The sequence below is a fragment of the Triticum aestivum genome, chromosome 5D (assembly GCF_018294505.1).
Source record: "Triticum aestivum cultivar Chinese Spring chromosome 5D, IWGSC CS RefSeq v2.1, whole genome shotgun sequence".
Lineage (NCBI taxonomy): Eukaryota > Viridiplantae > Streptophyta > Magnoliopsida > Poales > Poaceae > Triticum > Triticum aestivum.
In genome coordinates, this window is record NC_057808.1 from 385,315,543 (window position 1) to 385,331,079 (window position 15,537).

Consider the following 15,537-nt stretch of genomic DNA (forward strand, 5'->3'; position numbering starts at 1 on the left):
CAGAGATACCTCTCCGACAATCGGAGTGACAAATCCTAATCTCGAAATACGCCAACCCAACAAGTACCTTTGGAGACACCTGTAGAGCACCTTTATAATCACTCATTTACGTTGTGACGTTTGGTAGCACACAAAGTGTTCCTCCGGTAAACGGGAGTTGCATAATCTCATAGTCATAGGAACATGTATAAGTCATGAAGAAAGCAATAGCAACATACTAAACGATCGAGTGCTAAGCTAACGGAATGGGTCAAGTCAATCACGTCATTCTCCTAATGAGGTGATCTCGTTAATCAAATGACAACTCATGTCTATGGCTAGGAAACATAACCATCTTTGATTAACGAGCTAGTCAAGTAGAGGCATACTAGTGACACTTTGTTTGTCTATGTATTCACACATGTATTATGTTTCCGGTTAATACAATTCTAGCATGAATAATAAACATTTATCATGATATAAGGAAATATATAATACTTTATTATTGCCTCTAGGGCATATTTCCTTCAGTTCTTCCTACAGATGAATTCAGAGAACTAATCATCCGGCCAAGATGAGAAAGCAGCTCCATACGCAGAAGCAACAGAAAGAAGCTTATCGTTGATCCTGCATAAACGGTTATCTGGCACCTGTGGCATCAAGTTAACTGTGGCTAAAACAGTACGCAGGCAAAGAAGCTCGTTAGTAGCAGCGATGGTCAGACGTGGTTGTAACGAAAGACGAAGATCCTCCGCCGAAAGAACAAATGCAACAGATACATTAGGTTTTGTAACATGGGAGAAAAGACTTGGGAAGCGAGCAGCCAAGGTATCGTTGCCGATCCATAGATCCAACCAAAACGCGGTTGAGACACCGTTACCGATCTTGACGTGGGTAATAGAGCGGAAGAAAGGGAGACCAGACAGGAGGTCCTTCCAAACTATTGTGTGTAGTCTATGAGTGTCACCAATGTAGTGCCCGCCTTCCCAGCCATACGTGGAGGCCAGCCAAGAGTCCCAAGAGCCAAGACCGGGTTGGTGTATTTTACTGAGGGATTTTAGAAGCAGGCAAATATTATGAGTACGAAGGCATCTAAAGCCCAGGCCGCCCTTCTTAGTGGGGGCACAGACGTCTGCCCAAGCAACTTTGCATTGACCCCCATTCACGTGGTCATCGCCAGCCCAAAAGAAAGCACGACACCGCTTGTCAATCTCCTGAATAGAACCAACAGGAAGCAGCATAACGCTCATAGCATAGGTGGGAAGAGCTCGAATTACAGAGTTGACAAGAACTGCCCTACCGGTCGCAGAGAGAAGGTGTCCTCGCCAACCAGCTAACCTTTTGTCAACCTTAGCAATTAACGGGTGGAAATCTATTAGACGAAGTTTGTGGGTAGACAAAGGGAGACCAAGATAGTTCTGCGGGAAAGTAGCGACCGAGCAACCCAACATACTTGCCATGCGAGCGGCCACAGAAGGGTCAACATGGATTGGAGCAAAAGTGCTTTTAGCAAAATTAATGTGGAGACCCGTGGCGAGGGAGAAATTGAGCAGGATAGATTTTAGGGAGGCAAGGTTATCTTCGTCTGCCTTTATGATAATTAGAGTGTCATCCGCGTATTGAAGAACAGGACATGGCGAGTTGGGAACAATTGGGTGCTGCAGCAGCCCCTGAGCTGAGGCCTCTAGGATCATGCGTTGGAGGATATCGACAATAATGATGAAGAGGTAAGGTGAAATGGGGTCGCCTTGTCTGAGACCGTTTTTACATTGAATCCAGTTCCCGGGAACGCCGTTAAGAAGAATAGCCGATTGGCCAGTGTTGTTCAGCATCATAATCCAACGAATCCAAGATTCCGAAAAGCCTTTGGCTTGAAGGATACGATAAGGACTCTCCCAAGAGACAGAGTCAAAGGCTTTCCTAAAATCCAATTTTAAGACTAAGGCCGGGCATTTTCTTTTGTGGCAAGCTTGCACAATATCAGCTGCGAGAATGAAGTTTTCCGAGATACACCGTCCTTTGATAAAGCCGGATTGATCCGCATGGACAAGATCACGAATAACCGGTTGAACTCTAATAGAAAGGCACTTGGAGCAGAGTTTGACCGAGCAGTTTTGAAGGGAAATCGGATGCATCTGGTCAGGGTCAGTTGTGCCAGGTTTTTTGGGGATGAGGATAATGTAAGCTTTGTTGATACGCCTAAGATCTGCAGAGCAGGAGTAGAAACTGTTGAGAAGGAATAGAAGGTCGTTTTTAACTAGGTCCCAATTGGCCTTGTAGAAAGCTGGCCCAAAACCGTCTGGTCCGGGACTAGCATTATCGTTCATGTCGAAGAGAGCCGTTTTAATCTCCTCGAGAGAGAAGGGGCGAGCCAAATCGAGAGACTGAGAGGGTCTTAGACGAGAACCGGATACTAGCTCGTTTAGATTCGGAGGAATAGAACAGGCTATAGGGGTACCAATGACAAGTTTAAAGTAGTCACGAAGAGCACGATGCTTGCCGGAGTGGGAAGAGACCTCGCTACCATCTATGTTGAGGGATTTAATTTGGTTTTTACGCAGCCTGATCGTAGAGCAAAGGTGGAAGTAGTCCGTGTCTCATCACCGAGCACACAGTCCTTGATTTTAGCCCGTTGCCGCCAGTAAACAGCAGCTAGGGCGTTGTGCCGGTGAAGGGACAGAGAAACCTGCGTGCGAAGAGAGCGTTCTAAGGAGGAGAGCGAGCGGAATTCTTCTATTTTGTCTAGGAAGGTGATGACCGTGTGGCAGTTTTTAGTGATCACAAGAGGAGATCTAGCTTGCTTGGCCCAGGCCTTAGCAGCTGTGCGCACTCTCTTAAGTTTGAGACATAAGTGGCCCAAGTGGGTAGATGGGACAACACTATTCCAATTTGCAAAATGATGTTCATGAAAGGTTGTAAGTGCAGAAGGCCGTTGTTGAACCGGAAGACTGAAGGCGTGGGAACTTTGGACGCAGCAATGATAACAAGCGGCACATGATCAGAAGTTGACCGGCAAGCGGGCGTGAGTGTGGAGTCCGGGAGGAGGAATTTCCAAGCTGTGTTGACAAAAGCCCTATCCAAGTGCACCAAAGTCGGGGAGTCTTGTTGGTTAGACCAAGTAAATAGCCTATCGAGAAGGGGAAGCTCCTGAAGATTAAGACGGTTTAAGGTAGACGAGAAGAGCAAGGCTTCGGAATGGTTAAAGTTGTCATTCGAGCGCACGTTGGGCTTTAGAGTAAAGTTGAAATCGCCTAAAAGAGCCCAGGGGCCGGTTACAGAGGAGCCTAAGAGAAGAAGTTCGTCAACAAATGCTTGCTTCTCAAAGCTGACGCAAGGACCATAAATGTTAGAGATCGAGAAATCATCGTTGCTAGCTCTGGCCGAGAAGTGTAAGGTTAAGGAGAACTTAAGAGCAGTGACAGAAGTGCAGGAGTAGTCTTGATCGTTCCAAGCTGTTAGGATTCCTCTAGCAGAACCATTTGAAGGCAAGAAATGGAATGATTTCAACCTAGTGGGTAAGAAGGAGCTGGCTTTGAAAGTAGAGATATCATCAAGCTTTGTTTCTTGCAAGCAAATAAAAGAGGGGTCGAGGCCGAAGAGAGCAGCTTTGACGTCAGTACATTTTTTGTTTCTACCGAGACCACGAACATTCCAAGAGATGAAACGAGTTTTACAATTCATGAAAACCATAAAGGGCAACGAAAACATAACGAAACATGGCCGGACAGGGCCACCTACAAACAGATACATGGAGCAAGTCTAGGCCAAGTACAGCCAGGTTGAGACCCACAGCTGCAACTAGACGTGAAAGTAGCAAAGGAAAGAGGCTGCGACCAAGCTCAGAAGAGCTAAGACCTATGGTCGGAGCAAAGCTAGGACTAAAACGGGATACAGACGACAGACTGATACAAGCCGAAGCGCGACGGCAGAGAAGGACCGCGAGGGGATCCGGGGCTGACAGTTGAAAACGCAACATTAGACACATGCGCTGTCATCAAGGAGAGCCGAGGCGGGCACGTCACAGGCAGCGGCAAGCTCCAGCACGTCCTGCCGAGGGAGGGGTGAGGAGACCTCGGGCGCCATGTCGATGAGCTGAACTGGGAGGAGCGCCTTTCCACCAGCAGAATGCCCTCGGGCTTATATATATTCAGAATATCAATCGGCTACGAGATCAATTAGGTTTGGCTTATGTTTTTCTTTTTACAGTTTTGCTAAAGCACATCTAGATGTACTATAAGTATTGCACATCTAAGTCCTATGTTATTGATCTTATGTTAAGATTCGTGTAGATATTTCTTTTCTTTCTCTTTCTCTCTATACTTAATTCACTCACTTAGATGTGCAATAACTAGAGCACATCTAAATGTGCCCTAGACACACCCTATTTTTTAAAGCTCCGCTCTCCGGCTTATTCATTCAGCGGTAACCTATCTGAGTGCAAACTGCAGCCCAGAAAACCAGGGATTACATCGAAGCTGCTAATGCTTGCTAGCAGGGTTTATGGCATGTTCCAAACATGCATGACTTGCTGATGGGGCATGACTTGCTGATGGGGCATGACTACGTGTCTAGGAAGATTAGGCGGATTTCAAATATTTAGAAATCAAGAAATCAAATAGATTTAGAATTTGAACATAAAAATTACGTGCCACAAGTTAATACAATGAGATTCACTTGGAATGTACTAGTACATGATGGATGTCAGAGAACTAGAGATGTTCTTAGTGTATAGATCAAACATCCATTGAACCGGCCATAACCTCTTTCCATTACTTTCATAACGGAAATACAATAGTTTGTCAAACTGGAAGGAAACCAGAAAGGGGGAATGCGAGTTCAACGCATCACTGAAAAATTTATGATAAACACTCGTCATCAAGCAGCCTACCATGGGGCGAAAACCTAGTGACACCCTCAGAACCAGTATCAACAACCAAAAGGAACCAAAGTCTAAGACACATCAGCCACAAGAGGCCCAGACGCATGCTCACGCAAGATCAAACATCCATGGTTATGTTGATATGTTGAGATAGTAAATCGAATGGTTGCACTACCTCTGTCCTAAAATATAAGAGTTTTACTTTGTCACACAAATGAATATATCTAGATATATTCTTAATTCTAGATACATCAATTTCTATTTTTTGCGACAAGTAATTAAGGACAGATATTGATGGAGGGAGTACTCATTAGTGAGGTTTCGTGCATGCTCGTGACGTGGCAGCCTGACTTGCTGATGTGGTCGGGCTGCGGGAATAGGAAAATATATACTATAATGGGTCCCAAGTCGAAAAATACGAAGGAGAACCTGGGTACCAGCGCACCCTATATGCAAAACAAATTTAGTAATTCAAAAAATTCCAAACCTTTTTTGGTATCAAACATGATCAAGTATTGTAGTCGTACAAAAAGATTCTTCGGCCCTCGCAAAAAAAAAAAAGATTCGTCGGAGAATGACTTTTGTTGCACCCAGGGTCGAAGATTTGGCAAAAAAAACGCTATATACAAGTACTATACACGCTATATTGTCGTCATAAACTTGTCTTTTTTACCCTAAAATCAATCGGAATCATTTCTTGTCCAAACTTTTTATACGAGTACAATGCCTGATCATCTTTGATTCCAAACAAGATTTGGATTTTTTTGGAATTAATAACTTTTTTGCGCATATAGGGTGCCCGGGTACCCGAGAACACCAGTTCCCGTCAGTCCCAAGTCCCAACTATTTACTCGCAAAAAAATATTTAGAAAATAGTTAAACATTTGCCCACTAATATTTTTTCTATACGGTTGCATTTCTGCATGCGCAGCTTCTCAATCTCTCGATCTTGTCGGCAACCTCCATCATTGTCGGCCTCTCCTCACCGGTCAAGCTCAGGCACCGTATAACCAGCTCCGCGGCGTCGTCTATCACCTCGTCCCCGAGCTTCTCCCTGACACTTCCGTCCATGATCTCCCGGTGTCGTCCCCCCTGCACAGCCGTGACGAAGGAGAATGCGAGGCTGGTGTCATCCTCCTCGGGGCCGTCCGGGCAGAACGCCTTCCTCCCGGTGAGGAGCTCCAGCAGCACCACCGCGAAGCTGTACACGTCGCTCTTGCAGGTGAGCTGGCACGTGAGCAGATACTCCGGGTCGAGGTACCCGCAGGTTCCCTGGACAAGCGTGGCCACCTGGGCCTCATCGACGGGCGCCAGCCTTGACGCGCCGAAGTCGGAGACCTTGGCGGTGAGCTCGCCGTCGAGCAGGATGTTTGCGGACTTGACGTCGCCGTGCAGGATCGGGGGCGAGGCGGACGAGTGCATGTACGCGAGCGCGTGCGCCGACTCAACGGCGACGCGCAGGCGCTCCCCCGGCGGCATGGGCGCCTGGCCCTTGCCGTCGCCGTGGATGTAGCGGTGGAGGCTGCCGTTGGGGACGTACTCGTAGACGAGCATGGGCACCTCGACCTCGAGGCAGCATCCGAGCAGCTTCACGACGTTCCTGTGGTTGATCTGCGAGAGGATCAGCATCTCCTTGGAGAACTCCTTGAGCTGCTTCTCATCGGCCACCCTGGACCTCTTGATGGCAACGGTGGTGGAGCCGCCGGCGCCGGGGAGGACGCCCCTGTAGACCACGCCGTTGCCTCCTCGGCCGAGGACCTGCGCCTCGTCGAAGTTGCCGGTGGCCTTCTTGATTTCCTCCTCGGAAAAGATCTTGAATGCGACGCCGGAGCTGGCCAGTGAACCCAGGTGCTGCTGCAGGAGGAGCCCACCGTTCTGCTCGAAGAACCTCTGCTTCGCTCTGAGCATCCTCCTCTTCTGAAGACTCAGGTGTGCCCAGAAGCACGCCAGGATCACCATGAACACTCCTATGCTTACACCTGAACAAATTGTTCATAATTGGTACAAACTGTTTTATTAGTAGTACACATGTACAATTGCAAGTGCCCATGAATTTCTGTCAAATTCGTGTTTTTAAACGAAACTTAACGACTCAAGCATGTTGTACCTGTGACGGCCTTCAGCGCTAATGTGAATTTGTCTTGTTGGTGGCAACCATCCTGCACGGTAGCGTTTCCACTCCATCCCTTGGGGCATGTGCAGAGGTAGCTGCCTGGCGTGTTGGTACACACACCGTAGCACGGGTACAAATCATGTTCCGCGCATTCGTCCACATCTTCCGTTTGAGTCAGTTTGACAAAATTCGTCAGTTCGACAAAAAAATCGGGAGAGGATCATAAGCCACCGATGAGCAAGTGCTGATCGACGAGAAAAGAATTTTGGGAACAGAGTATACGAGTAGTACCGTTGCAGCCGCCGAGGACATAGGGGTTCCCCTCGTAGCCGCTGGTGCAGTTGCAGACGTACCCCGGACCGTTGCTCGAGTCCAGGCACACGCTGTGCGCGCTCCGGCACGCGTAGGCGGTCGCGTTCTCCCGCACGGTGGCGCAGGAACCTCCGGCGCCGGCGCCTCTGATGGCCCAGTCCAGCACGACGGGCACGGCGAAGTCGCCCGTCCTGTTGAAGTGCGAGCCGGCGTACCAGAACCACCAGGCGTCCACCATGAACGCGTAGGCGCAGCCCGTGGAGTTGGCCAGGAACGTCCCTCCCTGCTGCTGCTGGCGCCGGCCGAAGCTGCGGACGTGCGGGCGGTAGGAGGCCAGCCCCAGCGGGATGTTGCTCTGGCAGCAGCCGTCGCCGCCCCGGCACGACCCGGGCAGCGCGCGCTCCGACGGCCGGCACACCGACATGCACCCGGTCACGTAGTACCCTCCGTCGTCCACGAAGTAGGCCAGGTCCGGGCAGCCGATGGCCACGAACTTGCTCTTCATGGACGAGAAGAGGAAGGCGCTGCCGTTGAGGGCCATGGGGTACTCCCGCCGGCCAAGCACGCGGCCGGAGCCGGAGGTGCGGTCGTAGCAGGCGCGGCTGGCGTTGAGCAGCACGGTCGCCTCGGCAGAGGCGAGCGAGATGGCGACCACCTCGTGGCCATAGCCGGCCACGGTCAGCCGCGGTGGGTGGCGCGTGTCGTCGCACTCGAGCCGGAATCCACGGTCCTCGGCACGGTGGCAGCGCGCTCCGATTCCGAAGGGGTAGGGGACGGTCACGTTGCCGCACTGCCGCCGGCACCCCGGCGGCTGCTGCGCTGCTGCGGGTGGAAGCAGCGGCGCTGCCAGCAGCAGCAGAACGGCAAACATTGCCATTCTTGCTGCAGTCAAAGCTTAGCGGCGGCTGCCTGGATGGACCGCCTTTGGTGTATGAGCAGAGCACCTGGATTTGATTGGTGATCGACGGAAGATGTCAAGAAAAGAAACGCAGAGACCAGAGAGCGGCAATGGAAGGACGACACGTCCTTACCAGCAGCTTCGTTGACGGGGAGACATCGAACCATTATTCGCCCGGAGCTGTCTATCTGACATGACATAACTTTTTTTTGTTGAGAAATATCTGACATGATATAACTTCTTAACTTAACGCACTGCGTGTGGAAATGGTCAATAGGCGCTGCGGGCCGAATAAATACGAGTAAAATTGATCAATAGTACTTCAACTTCAACTTGAGCTTGTGTCTTATTCCTTTGGTCGCTCGATTTTAACTTACCCTAAATACTACTCCCTTCGTCCTAAAATTCTTGTCTTAGATTTATCTAGATACGGAACTTGTCTTAGATTTGTCTAGATACGGATCCGTATCTAGACAAGAATTTTGGGACGGAGGAAGTACTATTACAGAGGTTTTTATTCTTGCTGGTATAGAGGGGGTTTAAGTTGTTCACTATAGTCACCCCGCTCGTTTGTCTACAGTATTCTGCTAACTTGGCATAAAGTGGAATATTTTAATCGCTATACATGGGCGACACTTCTTGGCTGGACAGCGTGGACCGAATGGCATAAAACCCATTACCCCCTTCGCACACTAACCGTTCCACTCCTACCTATGTCCTTTGCCATTTTGTTCGGGGAGGTGTCGAAACATGAGGCGATCAAGTTGGAGCAGCTCGTCTTGCTCCAATGACAGTGAGATGAGCTTGTCTTCCAACGTCGATGCGCCCTCATATGCGTCGTTTGGGAGAAGGCTTGGTGATGTGCCACTTGCTCCAAAATGTCGGAGGGAGGGACCTTCATCACCGCTTTATGATATGATTCCAAAGACCCCTCTTTTACACGATTTCCTGGCGGCGGGAGGGAAACATTGGCTCAAGGTTAGGGTTTTCGCCGCCTTATCTATTATGCCACAAATGATGTGCTCGAGGTGAGGGCTATGCAGGACAACAAATTGGGGATTCGGTGGGCTTAAGGTTTCAAACTCATGGATTTTGGGCATGTGAAATGTATTGACTCATCATGGACATTAATTTGGGGGAAATCTGAGTTTTTGGATTTAGGGTTTCGGAAATTGTGGGTTTGTTGATTTGAGAAAATTGGGGTATTGATTAAAAGCCAGTGGGCTAAGGAAAATGATGTTTTTGTATACATAAACACACATGAGCATGTTTGCGTTATATCATTATGCTTTTGGGACATTGGCATTTACACTTGTTGGGGAAATAGGCATGCTTTCGATACTACTCCCTCCGGCCCATAATATAAGAATGTTTTACAAGTTGATTTAGCTTGCAAAATGTTTTTATATTATGGGACGGAGGGAGTAATGTTTTTGTGGAAATGCAAAAGGGTTATAAATGATCTATTGTTGTAGGGAAAAAAATGCAATAATCACTTCTCAATCGAGATGAATCATGGTGGTTATTTTGCTGGAACTAGCAACCATGGAGAATATTGCAGCCGACACTCAATCCGGTATGATTAGTATGACATGGATAATTGGACACCCAGTGTGATTGAGAGTTTGGTTGGGTAGATTGAGTATGAATACGAGGGGAGAATAAGAGAGGACAGGTGTGCCCTGGGTATGATAATGTACACGAATGGTCTTAGAGAGATTAAGAGAGGGGATGATACAATAATAGAGAGCATGATGCCATGTGTTACAAATGGTAATTATTTTAAGCAATTGTTTCTTGATCACAATGACAACACCATCTCCTACATTTCACTTGTGGTTGTTCACGATGATGGTGACCCACGCCTCGTCGAAGTTGCGGGTGGCCTTCTTGGGCCCAGTTCTTTTCAGCTTTTAATTCTCCAGAATCAGATTCTTGGGCCCAGTTCTTTTTCGAGATTGTTGTCTCAGAATGTGCGATGAGTTGTGCTGAAATTTATATAATGTACCTGAACTAAAAATGTGTGCTGAATTGCTAACACTTAGTTGTTTCAAACAGTCTCTCGTCAAATATGAACACAAAAATGATTTACGAATATCATAGTGGTAAATATTACAATTAGAATGGTTATAAAGTTTGGTTCGTTACAAAAGGGGCCAACTACAAATAGAAGGAATAATTCAAGGTACAAGATTGCTAGTAATAGCCTCACGTGTGCGGTCATGGTACCGTCATCTTTTGGTAGTAGAGAGTTGGCATGGTAATGGAGGTTGCACATACGCATCATTGTCAAACTTGTCAAAATGCTCATCGTGTAACTTGGTATGACGAATCCAATTGTGGAGACACATGCATGGAGTGACAATCATCTTTTGGGTCTCTGGTTTGTACCGTGGCATGCCTCCGAGAATTCTCCATTTCATCTTGGGAACACCAAATGATCATTAGATGACATGTTGCACAGATGAATGGCAATGGTTGAGTGTCTCATGTCTCCCCATCGTTGGGTGTTGTTTTAACTCCGGTACATGGTATCATTGCCCTTTGTTTCCTTTCTTCTTTTATTTTTCCTTTTTTGATTCTTTTTTTAAATCATTTTTCTCTTCTTCCTTATTCGATAATTTTGTTCTAATTCATGACCTATTTTCTAAAATTGATGAACCTTTTCCTTTTTTTTATGAACTTTTTGAAAATCAATGAACTTTTTTCATTTTCTGATGAACTTTTTTGAAGATCGACGATTTTTACATTCGACGAATGTTTTCAAATTTGTTGAACTTTTTTAAGAAATCAAAGAATTTCCTACAAATTAAATGAACTTTTTTCAAAATTTATGAACTTTTTTGTCCAAATTTGTGAACTATTTTTAAAAATTGATGAACTTTTTTCAATTACACAAACTTTTTAAAAAGTCTTTGAACAATTTTTATTTTAAGAAACATGCCACAGTTTTTTCATCAGTGATCAAGCAATTGAACCTAATTTTCAAATAGATCAAAAAATATCTAAAGACTATACCATGTGGTAGTGTTTTCTTGTTTTTAAGCATATGTCTCACTTCCAAGGTCTTTCCCCAGCTACACCAGATAACTTGTAAGCATGAGCTATTTAAATTTTTTTTGCAACATTTTTTTTCATCGAAACAGTCCAGTCGCTGAAGAAGTTTAACGACACGAAACAGACAGTTCGGCTAATGGGCTTCGCGAATAAAGCCCACTTGATCCTCTAGCGAGCCCAGATCGAAGATTCGGTGCTGAAGGAGCCGAATAGGGCCTCTCCCGTGTCCGTCTCCACTGAAGCGGTAGCGGGGAGCGCAGAGGAGACACCGTTGCGATGTTGGCTGTCCGGTGCGGCGGCAGCGGCGGCGGCGGCTGCGGTGGCGCCTACCTGACGGCTCAGAGGACAACGGCTGCTCGGAGCGGAGCCTTCAACGGCCGCAGCGCCCTTCTTGCTGCGGGAACTGGGGCCAGGGAGCTGAGCCTTAGGGTTTCCCTCTCGCCCAACTCCCACCCCCACCGCGTCGGCGCTTCATGCCCGTGGCCAGTGGTAAGATCTTCTTCCGGGTTCCCAAACTCCATTGTTCATTCGGGTGCATAAGCTCTAAGGCACTGCCTCTGCAGCGTTGCTCCCCCTGTCCTTCTCCTGATTTGGAGGTGCCGCGCGTCAGTAAGAAGAATACCAGGAACGAGGAATGGGAGGCGTTGAAGACGGAGTTCGGACGCATGTTCCGGCCGCAGCTTCGCAATCTAGGGGAACTCTTTTCGCTCCGCCGTGTCTACGACATTGAGGATTATCAGCTGGGCATCCTGTTTGGTTCGTTTGATTTCAATTGCTCTGGTGTATGTTCATTGTTTTGACTTGCTGTCTGCCGAACCCATCGCATTGTAGTGATTATGTTTAGTTGCAGGTGCATTTCTTGGATGCGTTGGCTGTTACCAACTGTGGAAGACGGCGCCTTCCATATTTGTTGATGCCATGCTCGCATTCATCTTCTACAAGCTCAGTGTTGTGTCCTCGGAGCTACATAGAAGCCACAAGTCCAACAGCCTGATTACGCGGCTGAAATTCGGTATTTCTTTATTTTTTAAATTGGTTTTCAGTTATACTAGTTTGTAGCCATATTATTGGACATTCATTGGATCTCCTTCTCATTGTAGGTACCATACTTATCATGGTTTGGAAGGACATCAAGAAAAACTATGTCCTCCTGGATGTTATTAGGTCAGTATGTATTGTCTAACTATTAAATCATTTAGTAGTCAGGTACGGCAGTTTCGTCCCAAATCATCACTTGCATTTTTGGAACAACAGATATCATTCTTCTAACATTGAATTACAAACTCTAGAATGGCAACTTACCCTCTAGTTTGTACATCACATAATTCTGTTTTTTATGCATCTTTTTTCATTAACATTTTAGAGCTTTGATAACTTGTCAAGCTGATATACCAACAGTACAACATCATAGGAGTTATGTTTCAGGACCTATAGGTCCACCATACAGCGGTAGCTAATGCTTTTTGGTGTCCACAAGCACCTTGTGTTGGAAATGCGATTTTTAGGGAAACATTATAGCCCTAGAAAATAATATGTGTAAGGGGACTAGAACAATATATATCCATGATGTTGAATTCATATACAAAGTGGAAACAGTAAGGCTTACATACTAGCGCCCTGTTCGGTATCCCTCCGCTCCACAACTCCGGGAGCAGAGTTGGCGGAGCTGCTGTTCAAATCGAAGGAGTTGTGGTTTCCCTGCTCCACAGATTCTGGGAGCGGGTGATTACCGAACAGGCCCTAGATGAGTGATGGATGAGAAAGATGTAGATACAATTTTTCTTGCCCTTATTGGATTTCGTTGTCTGCATGTCCGCTGCCCCAGTTAAACTTTGCTTCTTGAGAAGGGCAAAGGTATTCAGACTGCATATGAGTCACACACATTAATCAACACATGAGGTGTGGGCAGTTAGCCTAGCATAAATGGCCTGCAACAAGATAGTACAATGTTTTCACAGCCACATGAACCCTGATAACTCAGCTTCATGTCCAGTATGTCAGGAAATCTTTAATCGCCACATTCTCTCCCCCCTTGAGAATGCAGTTCATAATTCTGTTTGTCCAAGAAGGCATGATGTATTGTTAAACTGCATTCCTCTCATTGCACTGCATGCAAAGAGTACAAATGTGCAAACCACAAACTGTCTAATGCTTCCTTTCAACGTGTCATGCCATCTCATTCAGTCATTGAGTTGCCATTCACCATGGTTGGTCTAAATCGTATGTGCCTCTGCTGGAAATTTTGCCAAGCTTACTTTGTGGCCTAATATTGGAGCTTTAACTTGAACATATGATATACTTAGTGTTTGTTAGCGGTGCCATGGTCTTGATAAGTACAATCCTCCCAACAGAGGATAGCACTCTTTCTGTTCTATCTGTCAATTTTCTTATGTATCTTATCTACTAGATATATACATGTTTGTAATCAGATTTCAGTAGTCTGCCAAGTCTTGGTTAAACTCTGTGTAGAACATGCATTCCCGAGCCATACTTCATGTAAGCATCTAAATTTTGTATCTGCTGTATCAATATGATATAGAGTGGAGTTGGCTCTGACCTTTGTCAGTTAGATGAAACAATACAATTATCTTTCTCATGCATTTCTTTTGGATATGGCTCATTCAATCAGTAACTGAATATAGTTTCATGACATAGGATGCCGGTTCTCCTCCTCTACATTTGTGCATTCCTGTTCGATGTTGCTGGCGTGAAGAAATATGGAAGGCAAGGCTTGGTCTATTTTGTTAATCTGTTGAAAACCAGAGGTGGGCTTCAAGAGATATACAGGATTATGTGGTTGCCTGGCTATGTCTCTCCCTATGACGATTCTAAGAACTAGTTATGAGGCTCAGGTTCTTGATGGGCATGCATGAGAATGGGACTGCATCCCCTTGGGTATTTTCTGGATGGGCATGTATCGGGTCAAACTCCTAGAGGTTTGCAAGGAATTTTGTTTAGTTCAAGGGGTTCAGTGTAGTAGCGCCTCATCCGAACAAGCCCTTTGTTGGGGCGTAGAATATGGGAGCCCCAGTCTGTAATATATGTGCGTATAAGTTCTCATCTGTACAAGCCACCTCTTAGATGAATATCTACATAGTTTCTCCTTCTCTTATAAATCCAGTATCAAACTTATCTTAGATACAAATTTGCCCCTTTTTCCTATAAATCTTACTGAAATTCTGTAGTGGTTATTATACATACATCTACCAGCTGTTATCTGATGTTTGCAAGTGCAGGGTGTGCTTGTTTGGAGTACAATCCAAGATTGTGTGTGACCGTGCATGTACAGTATCTGGATATAAGTAAGTACATGCGACGGATCGCAGCACCCCAACGCTACAGTACCTGAGATCGATGTTGATTTGTTTTTAAAAAAAATGGGGTAGAAGGCCCAATCGTTCACTGGCAAACCCTGAAGTATAGAAAGATGCATGTTACTCCCTCTGTTCCTGAATATAAGTCCTTTTAGAGATTTCAATATGGACTACAGATGAAGCAAAATGAGTAAATCTATACTTCAAAATATGTCTATATACATCCGTACGTGGTTCATAGTGAAATCTCTAAAAGGACTTATATTTAGAAACAAAGGAGAGTAGTTATGAATGAAAAAACATGAAAACAAACTCTAAAAGGATATTCTACATATCCGTTCGGCGGATTTCTTCTTTTGCTCCTTAGCCCACAGTGTATTAGCAATTGTTTTCAGTTGTTTTTCCCCTTCAAGGGTAGGTTCTTACGCGTTACTCACCCGCGGCACGAGAAACACCACTTCCCGTTTGACTTCATGTGTTAAGCATGCCGCCATCGTTCATTCTGAGCCAGGATCAAACTCTCCTTGAGATTCATAGTAGCATTACTTATATCTTCCTTACTCGTAGACAAAGTTTGGCCCAGTCATCTCATCATTCACATGAGGCACATGAGCTAGTGTTTCGTCCAACTCCATCCGTTGGACATTTGGTATGGCCTCCATCTTTGAACCAATCATCTCATCATTCACACGAGGCACCCGAGCTAGTGTTTGGTGCACCTCCACTGTCTGGTCATCGGGTATGCCCTCCATCTTTGACCCCAATCACCTCATCGTTCACAGGAGACACCAGAGCTAGGGTTTGATCCACCTCCACTGGTCGGGCATCGGGTGCACCCTCCATCTTTAGCCCAAGCATCTTACCATTCACACGAGGCAGCAGAACTAGTATTTGGCACATCAGCCATTCGGCAGCCAGTACGCCCTTCTCTGGCTCTGGCTCAATGTGCTCATCAATCAGACGAAGCAGCCGATCCAGTGTTTGG

The 15,537-nt window shown here is 46.3% G+C and overlaps 2 protein-coding genes across 2 annotated transcripts; one reads left to right on the forward strand and one right to left on the reverse strand.

The window, feature by feature from the left end:
* Nucleotides 1-5,512: 5,512 nt before the first annotated feature.
* LOC123121986 (wall-associated receptor kinase 4) lies at nt 5,513-8,316 on the reverse strand. Its single transcript, XM_044542094.1, has 3 exons — nt 7,263-8,316; nt 6,966-7,133; nt 5,513-6,837 (listed from the first exon to the last, which is right to left on the reverse strand). Exons 1-3 carry the CDS (start codon nt 8,158-8,160, stop codon nt 5,762-5,764), a joined length of 2,142 nt encoding a protein of 713 aa, XP_044398029.1. The 5' UTR covers nt 8,161-8,316; the 3' UTR covers nt 5,513-5,761.
* Nucleotides 8,317-11,456: 3,140 nt separating this feature from the next.
* On the forward strand, nt 11,457-14,422 carry LOC123121987 (uncharacterized). Its single transcript, XM_044542095.1, has 5 exons — nt 11,457-11,727; nt 11,802-11,994; nt 12,089-12,250; nt 12,339-12,402; nt 13,894-14,422. The coding sequence occupies exons 1-5, from the start codon at nt 11,515-11,517 to the stop codon at nt 14,075-14,077; spliced, it is 816 nt and encodes a 271-aa protein (XP_044398030.1). The 5' UTR covers nt 11,457-11,514; the 3' UTR covers nt 14,078-14,422.
* Nucleotides 14,423-15,537: the final 1,115 nt, after the last annotated feature.